General features: G+C 42.0%; 1 protein-coding gene across 7 annotated transcripts in view; it reads right to left on the reverse strand.

Moving 5' to 3' along the window:
- Positions 1-18239, reverse strand: part of RARB (retinoic acid receptor beta) — a 318254-nt gene that overhangs the window by 37449 nt on the left and 262566 nt on the right. For 4 of the 7 annotated variants that reach the window (XM_082046117.1, XM_082046116.1, XM_082046115.1 and 1 more), the window contains 2 exons: positions 13334-13394; positions 8623-8764 (listed from right to left, as the gene is read on the reverse strand). In XM_082046117.1, coding sequence (XP_081902243.1) covers positions 8623-8764; positions 13334-13394 — 203 coding nt within the window. The remainder of the gene's footprint in view (positions 1-8622; positions 8765-13333; positions 13395-18239) is intronic. The other 3 variants (XM_082046113.1, XM_082046112.1, XM_082046114.1) reach the window with 1 other exon arrangement.

An 18239-nucleotide genomic window follows, 5' to 3' on the forward strand; every position in this document is an offset into this window, starting at 1 on the left:
GTTCCCAGACTGATATTTATCTCGTGGACATTTCTCCATCTTTCAGATTCAACAACCCAAAATAATAAAAAAAAAACCAACAACATTCAAAGGGAGAAAAAAAAGGATAGCAGAGAAACCACAAGGTGCCAGTATAGAAAGCACAACCAGCACAGCACAATGGCAATTAGGAGAAAGAGATGCATCAAAGATGCCCTGTGCCCCCGAACAAGAAAATGATCCGAATGAGGAATACAAAGCAGTGAGCTGAGTGCATAAAGGAAGAATGGAAGCTCTGAAACAAAGCTTTTGAGGTCATGGGATTGGGGTCTCAGCAGTTATGTCTGCATGACCAAGCAAGCGTGGCCTCACCCCTGAGATTCGGAGCACAGGGCCCGGGCAGGGACAGGCTGCCTCCCGATTTCCTATCTGCTCGTGCAGCAGCATTGCCCAGCACAGCACACGGCAGAAAACCCAGGGTTTTGCCTGGCCCAAAAGCGGTATTAAACTCAAGAAAAGGCAAAGGCTACCTGCAATGGCAACATGAATGCATGGAGCCAGTGTCTTTATATTTACCATCTGGAGTAATGCTGTAACTCCCTCATGGATGCCCCAAAACCAAAGTGAGAGACAAGAAATAACAGAAAAAGGCCACGGAAACAACCCAATCCATGTTAAGAAGCTGCTTTGTAAAAGATACCCACCCAAAATGCTGGTTACTGGGAAACTGACTGAAGAAAATGTGATGATCCCTAAAAACCCCAAAAGGTGTGAGATGAAAAAATGGGAAGTTCCACCTGTGTCAGTGCCACTAACTGTCCTCGTGAAAGTACTGGACCCTCCAGAGAAGGTGGCATGTGGCAGGACCACCACGGAAACCTGAGCTGCTAGCACCAACAGACAGGCATTACCCACTCTGTGGGCTCTGATGAAATGTGCTCCCTTGAGATAAAAATGGGTTCAATCACATCTGAGGACTTTGCCAGAGCTACCGAACAGTAAAATGTACTTCTCTGGAGTGAGCTGCAGGTGTGAGCTGAAATTAGACTGTGTGTGTGTGTGTGTGTGTTACACTTTTCGCTGGCTCTAGTTATCTTCAAGTTTCACCTATAATGAAAGAAAAGTTACTTGTACAAGGACTTTGTGCCGTTCAGCTGAATTTCTTCTACAGGACAAGATCAAGAGGCCTTCAGAAAGTCTACTAATATCTGACACTTTTTCTTTTCTTATCGCACGCCTCTTTCAGAGCTCGGTCAGGTACTGCAGTACAAATGATTAGCGTAATAACTTTAGAAGTGTCACAACTTTAATATAACACCTTGTTAAACAAAAATGTAAGAAAGGCATATATTTACAGCAGCCAAGGACTAGGATTGATGGATGCAGACAAAGGCTGCAGAGACCACATGAGCCCTGGTAACTTCTGCCAGGATCTGTGTTGTCATAGAGACAGCAGAGAGCGATGAAAAGTTCACCACGGTAGCTATACCTTGGTGAATAAGTCTTAATGTAACTTCCAGCTGAGGACATGTAATCAATCTCTGTATGAGCTTATTGAAGGAATTCCCTTTATGCTTACTCAGTCCTCAAGAGTCCAAAATGAGGGAAGAGGTTTTAAAAAATACATATATTTTACTACTTTTAAAGATAAGCCAAGGCCTAGTGTTCTTTTTGGATGAAGGTGAGGAGGGAGAGAGAACTTTTTTTGAACAAGAAATGATGTAAAATATTAAAAACTTGATAAACACATTAAAAAAAAAAAAAAAAGAAGAGGGGTGGAAAGAGTAATGGCAAGATAGGCCACGTTCAGTGGTGTCTCCTGCTTCTCCAAGCCACTTTCCCATGGAAGTGGCCACAGCCCTGGCATCTCACTGCTGCTCTTCTCCCATCGGGTTCAACCACCTCACTCCCTCCACGCTGCAAAAAGTAGGAGTTTCCCTGCTCTCCCTTCCCTCTCTGAGCCTTTCTCCCAGTATCTCCCTCTCCAGTGGCATTCGGCCCCTGGTTTATCTTCCCACAGGGCAGCAGCAGCCCCTGACCCTCCCTGGGTCCCTGCTCCGGGCTCAGTCCCACCACTTGGGAGGTACAGGACGCTGGAGCCAACAACAAGCAGCACAGAAACGGTGCCAGGGGTTCTTAGCTTACACAATTATGGGGTTTCTACGCAAGCAAGGGGAGAAAAAAACCAAAAACATTTGCAGCACTAGCGTGTTATGGCTTAAAGTTACAGCTATTTGCGTAATGCCTGAAAGGCAATGAACAGAAGAAAAAGAGAACTTTAGGACGTTATTCATACTTTTCCCTAACATTTTAGGATATAAAGATCAGACTAATTACCAAACAGCCTTGAGTTGAGCAGGGTTCACTAATCACGCTCTGCTTGAGGAATTAGGACAGAATTTACTTAGCCACATCATGAAAGGTGCCAATAAATTGTTCAGCTGGAGAGTTAACATAATAAAAAAAAAAAAAAAAAAAAAAAAAAAAAAAAAAAAAAATCAAATCATTTTTTATGTTATTTTCTTTAGCAGTTTATTAATTGCTGCCTGAAATACTTTTCTGAAACACAACGAGCTGCAAATGAATTCATGGGCTATTAATCTGCTGTACATGGCACTGGAGGGAAAGCTCATTAGGTGAGTTGATGCAATTACTGCTATTACATAACCATCTTCACAGAACATAGAGTAAATTATGAATAATAACATTCAATCTAAGTTGCTTCTTTAAACATTAAAGCTGGCAAGTGAAAGCTATGCAAAATCAGGGGGTATGGCTAAAACACTAAAGAAGCAGACCCCAAAAGGAGAAAAGAAAACCAGATCTGCTTCTCTGAAGACACCGAACCAATGCTAAAAGCAAAAGATGTTTGTTTAAGCATGGGAAAGAACGGGCAACAAGTAGAACTCAGTTCTCTACAAGGGAATTTTAATTGTATATACATCATTTTCAGCCATCCAGCATAACAAAGTGTGCATTATCTCTGGCAGAGGAGAGACTGACACTAGAGCGCTGTGGTTTTTGTAGCAGGAAGACCCTTCATGTTGGCTTCACTCTCATATTAAAAAAATCTACCCATCAGTGATAATGAGTGTTTGGCATTAACTTTTGAAAGTTCCCAATTTCTCAGCTTGAAAAAATAAATACAAGCATTCCTATCTGATCAGCAACTAAAAAACCCCAACCCAACCTTAATAAAATGGAAAAATTGCAATCTGTGTGGCTTGGACACAGTTTCCCCACTATGCGTATACTCAAATCCTTAATTTCACTAGTATTTTCCACGGATTATATCTTTTGCCTTCAAAGCACTTAGAATGCAAGGTCTCCCAGCCCCTGTAAAAAGACTCATCATTTCCACCTCTCAAGACAGGAAAACTAGTCTAATAGGCCTGTAGTGTCTAGAGAGAGGAATTAGTCCCAGAACAGAACTCAAGGTTTTGTGATTTCCACTCTGATATTTAGCTCATGCCCCTCGATAGAGCAAAGCGAGTCAGGACTTAGTAAGCGAGGCAACCACGCTGGAATTTGTGAAAAAGCCTCCAGCCACTGTGTGGTATTTAGGTATCTAGTTAAAAATCTAGCCCATAGCAAAGCAAAAGCAATTCTTACATCCAGTGCTTTCTACTGGCTAAAAAGAATAAAAGCCCCCTTTAGTTCTGACTAAAAGTGCCTAAACAAAGATTTCATGCATTCTAATTAATTCACTTTAGAACTACATCAGTGGAATCTGCATGAACTTCTCAAACATAACTACACAGACCAGCCCTCCACCTAACCATTCACTGGAGACAGAACTGCACCTCACTAAAGAGTCTGAAACAAAATGAAAAAACGCAAACATGACAGTTCTTCAAGCTGATGCTTCCTGCTTGCTAATTCAAGCTGGAATCAAAATAACTAAACCAATTCATTCTATTGTTTAGCAGCAGAATGTAATCATATGTTTGGAGAAGCACAAACATTTAAATATTATAAGACTTTGAAGTTTGTGACAAAAACTAACAGACATTTCTGTGCAAGTCCAAAAAAACCCAACATATATGGAGCACAAAAACTGGATTCTCTCCACTTCATGGTAATTCCCTTGCATTCCCTCCCTTCCTCCTTCCCTCCCTCCAGGGAGGTTAATTGTAAGCAGATTTACAAATCTCAACATTGCTTCAGTGCACTGAAGCAATCTGGAACAATAATTCCATGCCTTTATAAACGTAATTTTGCTCTATTAGAGTGCACGGCAGATGAGGTTTATGCCAGCACACAGGGCTCCCCTGCATCACACCCCAGTACACAGGCTGGGTGCGTGTCTGAGGGGCACCTTGCACATTACCAAGCACAGCGACAGCCCTTGCAGCCAGCAAATTTTGTAACACAGGGAGGATGGAGGTGGAAAAGCTGCTGGGCTAAGCCGAGCAGTTGTGGCAGAAGGAAGCTCCATTTTCTTCCCCCTTGTTCCCTGCTATAAATGCAGCTTAGGTTTTCTTTAAGGGTGGGCTTCACCTTACGCAGCGTATGTTCCAGCATCCTGCTTGAAAGAGTCCATTATTGCTGGAGAGTTTTGCCCAGCTCCCAATGTTTTCCTCTAATTGCGGGGGGCAGCACCGTACGCATGACCCCTCGCTGGCTCCCGAGGACCCAGGTCCGTGCATCCAGGCAACAGGGCGCTTCTGGCTGACACCTGAGGTCAGGCCAAGGATGGTGCTTCAACGTCAGCTTAGAGATCACGTAATAGAAGGGCAAAGGTTAGTTTCCTAAGGCTCTCCATCACATAATGAGCCTCTGTCAGCCTTAGTAGCCTTCTCACTTCAGCAGCAGCAACAAAAAAAAAATAGCCCTGTGGGCTCACCATTTGTCTCGACATGTTAATTAAAAAAATTAACAGGCTGCAAGGGTAAGAAAGATGGTCTGGAGTGGGGATCAGAGCCTCAGCTGCATGCACACGCTCCTGAGCACCCAATGCATGAAGTGAGGTGGGACAGCCACAGAGTGAACCCAAAATCTGATGCGGTGCTGGTGGCGGGGCTGGCTCGGGGCTGTCACGCCAAGAGCTCAGGTTGCAGGGACACAAGCTCAGCGGTTTCTGAAGGAAGGCGATCTGATGAAAGACAGGCAAGGCTTTAGTTCGAGCTGTGTTTTGCCCTGTTGTAGGATGACAGGACGGTCATCACTAAGCCGTTTCACCTCACACCCTTTGTCTTGTCTATTTGGAGCACAAACTTTTTTTGCAACAGGGACTGCACAATGAAAGACAGTCCCAACACTAGTGGGATCCAGTTTCAGCTGGTCCTGCAGATATTATCACAAGGCAAATAGCTCCACTCCTGCCTTGGAGGCAGTTTTGTTATTGACCTCTCCTGATCAGATCTCAGGACAAACATGGGGTTGAAGATAACTTTTTTTTCCCTACACAAACAAAACAACCTATAAAGAAATGCAAATTTGGTGCATTCCTTCATCTTCTCACTTCATTCTCTTAAACGAGATAAAAGCATGGAAGAAATGCTCAGTACATCTTCTCTTCCAAAACACTGTACCAGCATTCTTAAAACCTTCCTTATCACACAGGCTAGGCAGTCAGTTCTCATCTCTGATGTTTGTGAGTAACTCTCATTAAGCTCAAAAGGAGTCACATATGCAAGTACTTTTGCATGCCCTTTAAAGGCAGAACAAATAAACACAGGACTGTAGTATTTAAGCACAGATTGTTCTGTATACTGAAACTCTGCATTTACTCCTCCTCACCTCCTGGGAAGAGACCTTGGGGTTCCTATTTGCAGCTGCCCACCACCACAACTTTCCCCATTTGGGACTGGTTTGAGCATTGTAGGCTTGTTTCCCTCTGAGATTTCTCTGATACTTTTTTCTGTCCTTTGTTCGTGGCTTTCACGTTACAAGATAACAGAATTGTAAGAAGACAGAAAACCGAAATGTGAATAAGGTACTGGGGTAAAAGAAAAACCTCTGTCTGGTAAGAAAAAGCACACTGACAAATGTGCCTTTGTTTACACAAACTTCTAAAGAAATGGACTTGAAACCTGGAGATATGTATGAAAGAAGGTCAGATAAGAGTTTTTCAAATCTTGTAAAGAGATGAAAAACTCCTGTTTATGAAGAGGTAACATGGAATAGCTTCAGACTTAATGCTTAAACCCAGAAGACAAGACAAACTGCATTCAAACTGATGACATTTAAAATAATTCCTCTATTGCTTTGCAAATGCCTTCTACAGAAGTGCAGCCAGAGGACATCCCTCGCTTCTCCCCAGTATCCTCTGTTCCCCCTCCAACCTGTTATTCCCCCTTCAGTGCCTGTAGTGGTTTGAGATAAAGGCAACTGCCAAAGGGCCATTTCTCTCACTTTGCCCAAAGAAACAGGCAGAGCAAAACCTTAATTCTTGCTGGAAAAGCTCCAGCTACCCTTTTGGGGAAAACAATCCATTTGGGGAATCCCCATTTGGGGAAAACATCATCCATCTTTATACTTTACCCCAAGTAACTTTGATTAACTTGTTAGAAATACTGCTGATATTTCCAAAACCTCATCTGATGTGACGTTGCAGCATTTAATAAGATTACTACTTCACATCAGCAATAAAATCCTTAAGAATTCAAGATTAACAAGCTCTCAGGTGAGAAGTGTTCTCTCTTCCCTTCCAAACTGCACCACATGTTTTTTATCAAGAAAAAAGCTTCATGTGCACAGATACATACACAGTCAAATACCTATCAATAAAATCCTCCTCATTCAATCTTACATCTTTGTGTGTCTTTGTATTTAGCCTGCCTTCTCCCTTACTCCTATCATGGTCTCCACTCCAGTAAATCTATACGTAAGTACAGAGAAGTGCACTTCAGGCACACAAGAAAACCAGAAAACCCAACAAGGACAGTGAAATAATGGAAATCCTAAGACCTCCTAGCTCCCCCAGTTGCTTGAAATTTGACGTTGGCCCTTTTCAACAACTACAATTTAAGATTTCCATGAAAAGGAGCTGGAAACACTGCAAGGTGGTTCTAAATATGTGTTTGGTTCTTCCTCTGCTCCTACACACTTTTCCTCTAGGAAGAGAGGAAAAAGAGGCTGGGAGAGAAAAAAAAGGATGCACACAAGAGGGACCAGTGTGACTTTGGGACCCCTCCAGCTCCTGCCCAAGCACAGAGAAGGGAACTTCTGGGAAGTCCCACAAAATTCAGGAAGGAGAAATGCTGAGGATGAGAACTAATTTAAGTCTTAGTTCAGTTATAAACGTCTCATCGGTGTCACTTTTTTTTTTGCTTCTGGTCTTAAAGTCTCTCCAAGAAACTCCTGTGGGTGAATTAAAGTAAAGAAGTGGTTTGAGGCAATTTTCCCCAACTTCTCTTATGCACACACTGCAAATTTCTGTCATGTTTATTAGTGGAATTGTCCTATTGAAATCAGGAACATCACTGATAGAAGTAAAAACCCTCAACAATCAAATAAATCACTACACTGAAGACTTTTTTGCCGCTGCAATCACTCCAATCAAAAATGAGAAAGTTTCAGAAGCATTACCCCACAGGGATTTGAGAATGGCTTTTTTAGCTAAATTTTCATGCTTGACAGGTAAATCAATAAACTGAAAAAGGAGAAAAACTACAGATTTCTACCTATTTTTTTTTTTTTTTTAATTTTTTATTTAAAGGGCAAATCAGAGATTTCTAGAAAAGAAGGGAGAGGAAAACCCTTTGGGTTTTTTATGTGCTTTGTCAGCTTGTTGTAAGAACAGAAGACTCAAGGCTGCTGTACCATTGGCTTTGTAAAATGGAACAAACTGGCACTACCACTGAAAGAAGGACCTCTGGCACCTGCAGTGACATGAGAGAAAAGGTGCAAAGCTGAAGAAGTCTGAAGGACAAGAGGACATGGCCTGAAGTTGCGCAAGGGGAGGTTTAGATTAGATATTAGGAAAATTTCTTCATGGAAAGGGTTGTCAGGCATTGGAACAGGCTGCCCAGAGAAGTGGTGGAGTCACCATCCCTGGAGGTGTTTAAAAGACATGTAGATGAGCTTCTTAGGGACATGGTTTAGAGGTGGACTTGACAGTGTTAGGTTAATGGTTGGACTTGACAATCTTAAAGGTCTTTTCCAACCAATATGATTCTATGATTCTAACTGCACCATTGGGAAGCCCTTGTGAAATGACAGCCTGGGCTGAGAGCAAGCCCAGCAAAGCCACAAGCCATTCTGCAGGGTAGTGGGAGGACTGAAACTGAGCTGAGGAAGCCAGTTCTGTTCCCCTTACTCTCTTGCCCCAAAAAGCCATTTCTGGAGCAGATGGGAGATAATCCAATCTTAAAGTAAGTATGTGTGGGTTTGTTCTTTTAGGAAACCTGGCAAAATTACCCACTTGGGAGTTCTCACATTCACGCAGGGTGGCCGCACTGCACAGGTAATGCACTGCACTACAGGTTCTTAACTGATGGCATTTAGGCTGCAAAGTTAAGCACTCAGAAGTTTGTAAGGTTTAGGTCTGAAGCTGTGTATAAAATCCATACCCTGTTCTTTACATATGAATGCAGATACTGGCTTCAATCACATAACTGCCTAATATTTTTCTCCCTTTGGATTGCCATGTATATGTAGGATATGACAAACAATAAATCGCTTCTGAAGACAACTTACATTCTTTGGACATTCCCACTTCAAAGCACTTCTGTAGTCTGCAGTACTGGCAGCGATTTCTGGTAACTTTATTGATAACACAGTTTTTATCTCTGTGACATGTGTAAACCATGTTCTTCTGGATACTCCTGCGGAAAAAGCCCTGAAATCAAGAAAGAAAGAAAGAAATCAAATAAACTTTTGAGCTTCCCACAACCCTTAGAGACAGGCACTAACATAGTTTTAAAATAACAAAATAAATTCAAAGTTATGGCTGGAGTATGGCATCTTTAAAGACTCAGTCTTACTGTAATTTAGTACTGTTTCTTGCAACATAAGATGCATCTCTTAAATAAAAACTAATTAAATAATGCAACCTACAGCCAAAATAAACAAAACTAGAAGTAGAAACAGGAAACGAAGTCCTAGATTTTACAAAAAAAGCCCAAATAAAAATGGTTTGGGCTCATGGATATAGTAATGAGTTGGGTAAAAAAAGGCCTTCCTAACAGATCCACTTGGAACTCAAACACTCATCCAACAACTGACATCCTCTCTCAGCCTAAAGGTCCTGTCTATTTTTGTTACTGCAGAGATTCTCTAGTTTGAAGGCTGCACGTAAAAACAGAAATGATTTGAAACCCAGGTCTCTTAGCTGCTGGAACTCCTACAGCAATTAATGAGTCTTCTGCAGGTGGAAATATTCCAGCACCAGGTTATTGAGTTGCGAACTTGTAAAAGTTGCCAATTACAGCATTTTTTGTCTTATTCAGATACAGCTGTGAAAATAATCAAGTAATTACAATGATCTGGAACATAAATTAAAGAGCACTAGAGGTCTGGTTTATACTTAAGGAACACCATTGGACTGGATTTGTCCTTCAGCAAGTAAAAGAGAGAAAAACAGCCATAAATAGCAAGGTTAGCTGGCACAGAAAAAAAAGGCAAAAAACAAGTTGATTTCTTTATCTGCACCAAAACACAAGCTTTAGATAATATGATATAATAATGAAGGAAAAAAGTAAAAAAAAAAATATGATTGCTTTAAACATTTCGGAGGTCAACCCACAGATATTCAGCGAAAGTATTTCTGCAACAGACATTTGGAAATTTGACAGCACTATTTAACCTTCTCACTCAGATTTTGAAAATCGTTTCAGCAAGCACCAGGGTCAAATTTCAGTCACGATCACAGAATTATAGCAGAATAGTTCAAAATGTAATATTTCTTGCAGGGCTTGAGAGGTTAAAACTCTTAAACCAGCCGCATGTTTACACCCTACAGGGCAGCGGTAAACTTGATGCCACAGACGATAGCTCTGTGCCCACAACGCATTTGCCTAAAGATGCAATCATGGTTAAGCTATAAAATTTGCTCTCCTAGAAGCACTCAGAGATATGCAAGTAGCTCAAAAGCCAAAAAAACCCCTATCGTTCAGAGTTAACCGGGAGAGTTTCTGGCCATATGATCAGGGAGTGGTAGGGCGGGCACAGCCAGTAAGGGCTGGTCATGAATTCCTTGCACACCCAACATGCAATAGATGCTAATGTTATGAAAATACCTCAAATTCACTCAGAATTGAAAAATGCCTCCTTAATCACGTAACCCTTGGCAATAGTCTCCTGCAGCTCTTGCACAGGCAAGCCTCATCCTGGAGTCAGCTCCTCTGATTTAGAAGATACTTAATAATACCATCTAAGAGCTAAATAAAAACTCCTCGCTCCTTTCTTTTCTTAATGCTACTGGACACAGAAGAAGAATTTAAATATATCTGTTTAGACAATTAAAACCTTTTAAGTTATTAATAAAACTGCTTTGTTATATTCCACACTTTTGACCATTAACATTGCTTCAATCTTCGCAACGGAAAGTATGGCAAGTGTGTATATGTTTGTTTACTTGCCAAGAAGAACGTTTATGGTAACAGTCACTTTCTTGCTTTGACACTTGCTTAATTGCGATGCCCAGCTCTGTGGCAATTGCTGACGATGCTAACTAGAACTGAGGAGTCTGTGGCATCTATTTTGGTTTAATTCAACAGACAGAAAGTGTAAGCTGGTTCAAGGGTCTCTATATGGCTTATTCAGTCACCACTTTTCATTTGGAAAGAGGCAGGGGAAGCCAGGACTGGTGGCCTCCCATGCAGCCACCCCGGCTTCATCTAGTGCTGCATGTAAATGAACACCCACAGTCACCGACAGAATCACTCTCCTGACAGGGCAGCAAACAAAATGGCCAAAACGAACAAAAACAACCTTCTCAGGCAGCAGCTGTCTCACCACCCTGAACAACTGTAGCAATTTAAAACACAAAACCAAACCAAACCAGCCCCCAAATCCTCCTCTTTGCTTTCACATGCCTGGGGGCAGAGGTTGCCGTGTACCCACACTCAAGAGACTTCTGGTTTGCTTGACATGGGCACCACTTGAAACAAAATATGAGCTTCAAAAGTGTCACCCAATACAGAGAAAAGAGCAAACAGCCTCCTCTAAATATACCTGTACTTCACCAAAATATAAACAGTGGCTCATGGCACCCAGTGACTGGTAACTTCTGACACTCAAATGTAGGTTCTGTGTCCTTTTAACCTAGGGTTTAATTACAGCCCATCAGGAAGGAAAGCAGAGGAGGCTGTCTCAGTCTTTAGCATAGGAAGCTGACCACACAGGCCAACAAAAGTGATCTAGCTTCTGCAGACAGCAAATGTAAAGCATTCATTAACTCATTGCTAATACAAAAGGCTTAAGAAGAGCAAACTTTAAAAAAGCAGATCTCCAGGTCAAAATGAAGGCAGTTTCTTCAACAGCCTAACCTCCTCAGGAAACATCTTCCTACACACAGTGAAAGCTAGAGATGAGGATATTAATTTTAGAATCTTAGACTGTTTTATAAACTAATTTTTGACACCTGTATTTGATTTTCTTCCTGGAGTTACTCATGAAACAGAAATAAAAATGAATTTGTTTACGTGAAATATTCAGGTGAACAAAGGTATAATGTGGTCCTGCTCAAAATGAAGAATCTTTTTCTCAACAGCATGTTAGCGCCCACTCCACAAGTACTCTTCCCTAAGACAACACTAAGATACTATTTCTACTAAGATTTGTGGCAAATTCGTTTCAAAACGTCAGCAATACGTCACTGAAAAGATTTGATCTGTAATATTTCCTCTGGACAGGCACTAAGAAGAATGTCCGGATTATAAATATTATTCGATTTCTTTGCATACAAACCCCAAACAAAAGCCATTATTGTGGGGGTGACAGGAGTTCGAGCACTGGCAGGCAAAGAGCAAATTCAAGGTGCTGGGGCTCGGTTTGGCCACCTGCCTCCACAAGCCTCACGCTGGGCAGCCACAAATTTTAGGAGGCACTGCAAGCGGGGTCATGCCCAGAAATGTTTCCAAAATCTGACACCGAGCTAAAAAGCCAGGCAGTGTCCTGAGTTATCCCTCTGTGGGTATCCGGACTTCACCTGCTTTTATTACCAGCAGCTGTGGGCAGGGCAGAGTGGGCACTTGCTGCCCAGTTAAACAGAAAAGCACATTTAAACCACTGCAAGGCTGGGTTCCAGATAGCACAGGTATAACAGACTGGCCAGTTTACTAAAAATAGCCAAGACAGAAGCAAGCCTTATTTTTTCCTCCAAGTGCTTTTTGTCAAATTACTTCCATCTGATCTCACAACCCCAACAGCTTCTTCAAAAACTAAGAAACTCCGAATGTGACTTAACCTTAAGAAGTTGTCAGAAACTTCAGAGACAGCAAACCACCGCTGCTTATAAATTAATCAACTTCAGGTGCCTCCTGGCTTTTGGAAAAGAAAGCTACTACTTACTGTAATCCATTCACCTCAAAAGTAGTCTGTTTGGCTGAATATTTACATGAGCGAATTCTGATACAAATATTTTAACATCTCATCCAAATTAACACCCTGTGATGGGAGATGAGACACTCCTGTGCCAAAAAAACAAGCACAAACGAGTCTTTTTTTGAAATTAAAATGCCTTATGAATAGATTAAAAAACCCCATTCTGTGAGACATAAAACATTACTGTCATACATAATTGTTTTCGATAGCACCTACAAAGTACTTGAATTTAAAGTAGAGGAAACTACTGAAGACCTATCAGGAACAGTGATTTGCTCTAATATTCCTTTTATCCACAGCTTTTGAAAGCAACACGGATCTTGTGTTTTTATTTTAGCAAAGACAAACAAGGCTTTGCAGAAATCACACTTATGAATTAATTCCATCCTTCCGAGCTGCTTTTATCGGCATTCTTCACACAAAGCATTTCAGACAAACGTTTCAATTGTTAATCTCATCTTTTCTGCGCACCACGCCACGCTCCTCCCAGGCCCACCAATCTTGTTATCTTAATGGATGACAGATAGAGTATCACTCTGACCATGCCACATTAGGCGTCCTCATTTACCGAGTGCAAGGAAAAAATGCTGAGTATAAATTATTCAGAAATCTATTGTATCAGCGTGTGTTCTCTGAGCATCCACCACTGGCAGAGCAGACAGATTATTTTTCACTTTTAATTGTGTTGATATCTTATCTGCTGCACTGAAAGCAGAGACTGATACATGAAACCATATGCATTAAGCAGCAAATAAACCCAGTTTACTAGGTCTATTGCTTAGAACTAAACAACCTATTTAGTCCATCTATAATAACTTCAACACAATGCCAAAAAAACCCACCTCATTCCAGTCACACTTACTTTTGTAGTATTCGCCTGGTAGTTTGTCAACATTAGAGACCTCAGTGAAGAGCAGCAGCGCCTACAGAAAATATTAACTATTCCAGTAATATTATGAAAGCCATTATGCCACTGATTATCTGAATACAAAGCAGGTCATTAAGGATAGTCCTCAAGATATTGTTAAGTGTTTAAGCTTATGAAGTCTTACAGAATTGTTAGCATGAACTCCTACCCTTACATATCTGGTAGGGAATCTGTACGACTCCCTTTCCTTCACTGTCCAGCTGATTTTGGCAAATCAGATGATTTAGAGCTCAAGTTATGCACATCACATGGAGAGATGGATCATTTGATCTCAAAAACGTCTTACAAATATTTTGCCAGCAAAGGGCATGCCAAATCTTATATGCAGACGCAGTGGGCTTACAAGTTGAGAAGGTGCACTGCAAGCCAGGGATAGGGTCATCATCAGAGAAGGGCTACTGCAACCTCCATCTGTTTGAACAGCCTACTCGGTTCATCTGGTTCAGCTTTGACTACCCCCAAACACAGGCAGCCAGCTACAACTCCTGCAGATTTAGAGGCCATTCTTTTGTAAATTTGCAAAATAAGCTTCTGAGTGAAGTGTATTGCTACTTTATCATAAGAGAAACAAAGGAGCAGAGAAAACTTTTCTACAGTACGGTTTGTAATTTATAAACTATGACTGACTGAGCTCTGAAGGGAAAGATAAAAACCATTAACAACTAAAAAGAAAATCTAGCCCACAACATATCTGAAACCTCTACCATTAGCTTTATTCTGAAAGAGGTGCTGTACAAATATATACCCTTCCTACAAAACAAATCTCTTTGTGATGCACAACTTCTTTTCTATCTTTGCTAACTCTGTAAAACATAGGCTTGCAAGGGAAGGAACCTGTTCCTACTCTCGCTGGAGCATCAGAGACGTTTACGCTCGCTCTCAGTGATGAGATCTGCACTTCGTTCTGTGTCCAGGGAATTGCCCAGGTATGTTCAAGAAGCGAACGTGGTCTGCAGTACCTTTACTACAGGTGGCAGCAGTCAAGGACCAAAAAAAACCCTTCCTCATGAAGTCTTGGTAGGATCGGCAGTCAGGTTAGGGCAGAAGGATACAATTTTTAATTGTTAACCAGGAATATTTTCTCTGGAATGCCTTGATAATGTGCAATCCCACAAAAGGAGCTGCATAGAAAGGCTTATAGAAGACCTAAAAGCTGCAGCATATGCTGTTAAGTAATTCTGCATAGTGTAAAAGACACTGTAAAATGGCTGCAGCCAGAACATGAGACCCCACAAGTAACGAAAGCTGCCAAAGCAGCTATCTAAAAGGAAGCTAAAATGACTGCATTCCCAGTTGCACAGCACTTTTCCGGGATGTCTGCACTGTCTATCACGCTTTAGAAGTCACAGCTTGCAGAATAAACAAATTAATTGTCTGACATTGTGGCTGGAAACCACCGCCGGCACAAAATGGAAGCAGCTACAACAATAAGTAGAGGAAGGCTCGCTGCCAGGAAGCAGGGAAATTGCACTGATGATGTATGTCAGGGCAGGACAGGCAGATCTTTGCAAAAACAAATGAATAAACACTGTTAAATGTCAATAGCTTGTGGAGAGCACCCAGAGATGCCAGCTGCCCGCAGCAGAGGGGCTGGGCACCCGCCTGCCTTGGTAAGTGCTCCGGGTTTGTCCGTCATTGCTGTTATTTCCACATTTCATCTCGTTAGCCATTTATTCTGCAGATGAAGAGCAGCCATAACCTTCCACAGCTGAAGAAAAACAAATTTGTTATTGAAACCAGTTTTGTTTGTTTGAAAATCAACAGAACTCAAAACACTTCACAAAAATAAGCAGGTGTTATCCCATGTCTCGCATACGGGAATACAGACATGTGGACCTAAGAGTAACCCACTAAGAGGAAAAAAGGCCTATTCTCTTTTCATTATCTTTTATGCAAACAGAAAAGCTTGAAAGGTTTCAGAGTTCTCTCACTTCTTAAAAAGAGAAAAAGGCTGAGAGGACAGGGACAGGCAGATGTGGAAGGTGTCATCCCTCCCTGAGCTACCAAAATGGGGATGCTCATCAGCAACTGCAAGAAATTCTCCAGCAAAGACGGGCAGGCCACACTTGATAAACCTTTATAGTTTCTAAGGTGAAAAAGTCCTGTGGGCCTCAGAGGGCAAGAAAAAAAAAAAAAATGAAAGAGCTTCAAGGAAATTATTCATGGAGCTACTAACGCCAATTAGCTATTAGCCACCGGTGAGGCTGGAAACGAAACCTGTTTTTCATGGTGCCCCACACCAATACATTTTCTGATTCCATAAATCTTGGCCTGATATTTAAAAACATGCCCCAAACATCAAAACATTGATTTTCTTGTTTTTTTTTTTCCTTGGGAGTTTCAAACTCTTCCACTGGACAGCTGGCAGAGAGGCAGCTACTAATGAGAGAGGGGAGATGTGTTCATTTGGTTGCAAATCTGCAGCCAGATTTCTCCAGCAAGTGTGCCACAGCGTCCCTAGAATACACATGGATTTCTCCACAATTTCCATTTTCACTGAACTCCTGACCTTTTTAGCAAACATGTCAAAGTCTCCAGACAGAACAGTCATCACCTTGAAACAATATGTGAGGCGTAAGAACGGCTGAGATTTTCTGCTTCTCCACTTGAGTAATTTAAGCAGAAAGGAAGACGCTGGTATGCAATTCCATCTGCTTTCTTCAAATTAAAAAAAAAAAAAAGGAGATGAAATGTATACAATTAAAAAGTTACAGTTAACTTCCTTTCAGTAATGTCTGTAGGATGATTTTTGGCCTGCTAGGAAACTCCAGATGGGAAAAGTAATGAATATAATTTAATACGAATAACAGGAGATCAAAGAAACGCTCTTCTGAGTTGCAGCACACTGAGTTCCTTCACAGAGTTTAATGGAGAACTCAGGAATGAATAATTCCTTTTTGCTATTTTGTTATATTTTTGTTTATGCAAATCAATTCCCTTTATCCTAATTTGCGGAGGACCAGACCTATAACCCAATAAAACCATAATATGTCACTAGGATGGTTGTACAACTGGCTAGCACTTATCCAAAAGGCTATATGTTGTTAACTGCTCATCATTTTTTTCCTCTCTTCCCCTCCAGTGCCTCAGGATTTATACCACCAATTAAGACAATAATGAGTGCCCCAGGTTGACCTCCCAGGAGCAAGAATTAATTAAGCGCAGTATTTCTTCGTAAAGAATGACACTTTTCCAAACCATTTAGGTAGCTGCTCTCTTGCATGGAAGCACAGCATCAGGAAAGACTTTCCAAAATGTTATCCCCAAAATGTAAGACTGATTTTGGTTTACACACTTAATTTGGGTCTCTGATTTTATGCATTGGGTTTTTGGTGGTGGAAACCAGGGGGAACCATCTTCCAAGGACAATTTTATCGTAATTTTACTAGACATACATGGGATTTTTTTGCACAGAACTAGAAAGGAAAGATACTAAGCAGCAGCTACACTAACAAAGTAGTACAACAAACAAAAAAATCCCTGCCAAGCTATATCCATGTCTTGACATGCAGATTCCTGCAGCAGGCAGGACAAGGAAAAGACTCATGTTAGCTATGTAATTACCATGCTGCAATTACTTGTAGGAGTCTCTCAAATTAGCCTCTTCATTTAGCTGCTGGCAGAGACAGAAACATGTGAAGAGGAAAGGGCAAGCTCAAACACAAACCTGCACGGGAGAAAGAAGGTATGTGCACGCTCTAAGGAAATTCCCCGCACGGGCAGGTTTTGCATCCTCCTCCCCTCCCAGCCTTCACCACAAAGGCTCACAGAGTTCCCCCACATATTTGGCACCACAGTTATTTATCAGAAGAGACATGGGGACTTTCATTGTCAGCCAATATAAAAATCCCTGCATTTCTGCACCGTCTGAAATTTATAGAGGTGCTAGTTTCTAACCCACCATCAGCAACCAAATGTTTACAGCTCAGCTGAAATAATAATGCAAACTACACCACAAATATTTATAGATGCCTGCAAGCTAGCTGAAGCACAATTCCCCTTGCTCTAGCAGAGGGACTCACACAGTTTGTGTGCACAACCAGCTGTCCCCATTCCCCCCACAACCCCCTGCAGCCAGTGCAGCTGCCCAGCCTGGGCCTGGCCGGTGCCCGTGGTTGCTGGCCCCGCACCCGCTTGCCAGGATGGCCGGCAAAGAGCCGCCTCTGGCTGTGCCACAGTACAGCTCCCGCTTGTTTCTAACACCCGGCACATTTCTATTCCCTTTGTCCAACTTGAGCGGATTTTTTTTCCAGTAGAAAAGTATCTAGGAGTGTTGATTGACAGTCAGCTGAATATGAGCCAGCAGTGTGCCCAGGTGGCCAAAAAGGCCAAAAGCATCTTGGCTTGTGTCAGCAATAGTGCGGCCAGCAGGACTAGAGAAGTGATCGCCCCCTGTACTCAGCACTGGTAAGGCGCCACCTCGAATACTGTGTTCAGTTTTGGGCCTCTCATCATAAGAAAGACATTGAGGTGCTGGAGAGAGTTCAGAGAAGAGCAATGAGGCTGGTGAGGGGCCTGGAGCACAAGTCTGATGAGGAGCAGCTGAGGGAACTGGGGCTGTTCAGCCTGGAGAAAAGGAGGCTGAGGGGAGACCTTATTGCTCTCTACAACTACCTGGAAGGAGGTTGTAGCATGGAGGGGGTTGGTCTCTTCTCCCAAGTGGCAAGTGATAGGACAAGAGGAAATGGCCTCAAGTCGCACCAGGGGAGGTTTAGATTGGATATTAGGAAAAAATTTCTTCACGGAAAGGGTTGTCAGGCATTGGAACAGGCTGCCCAGGGAAGTGGTGGAGTCACCCTCACTGGAGGTGTTTAAAAGGCCTATGGACGAGGTTCACAGG

This window comes from Streptopelia decaocto, assembly GCF_964273445.1.
Source record: "Streptopelia decaocto genome assembly, chromosome: 2".
Classification (NCBI taxonomy): domain Eukaryota; kingdom Metazoa; phylum Chordata; class Aves; order Columbiformes; family Columbidae; genus Streptopelia; species Streptopelia decaocto.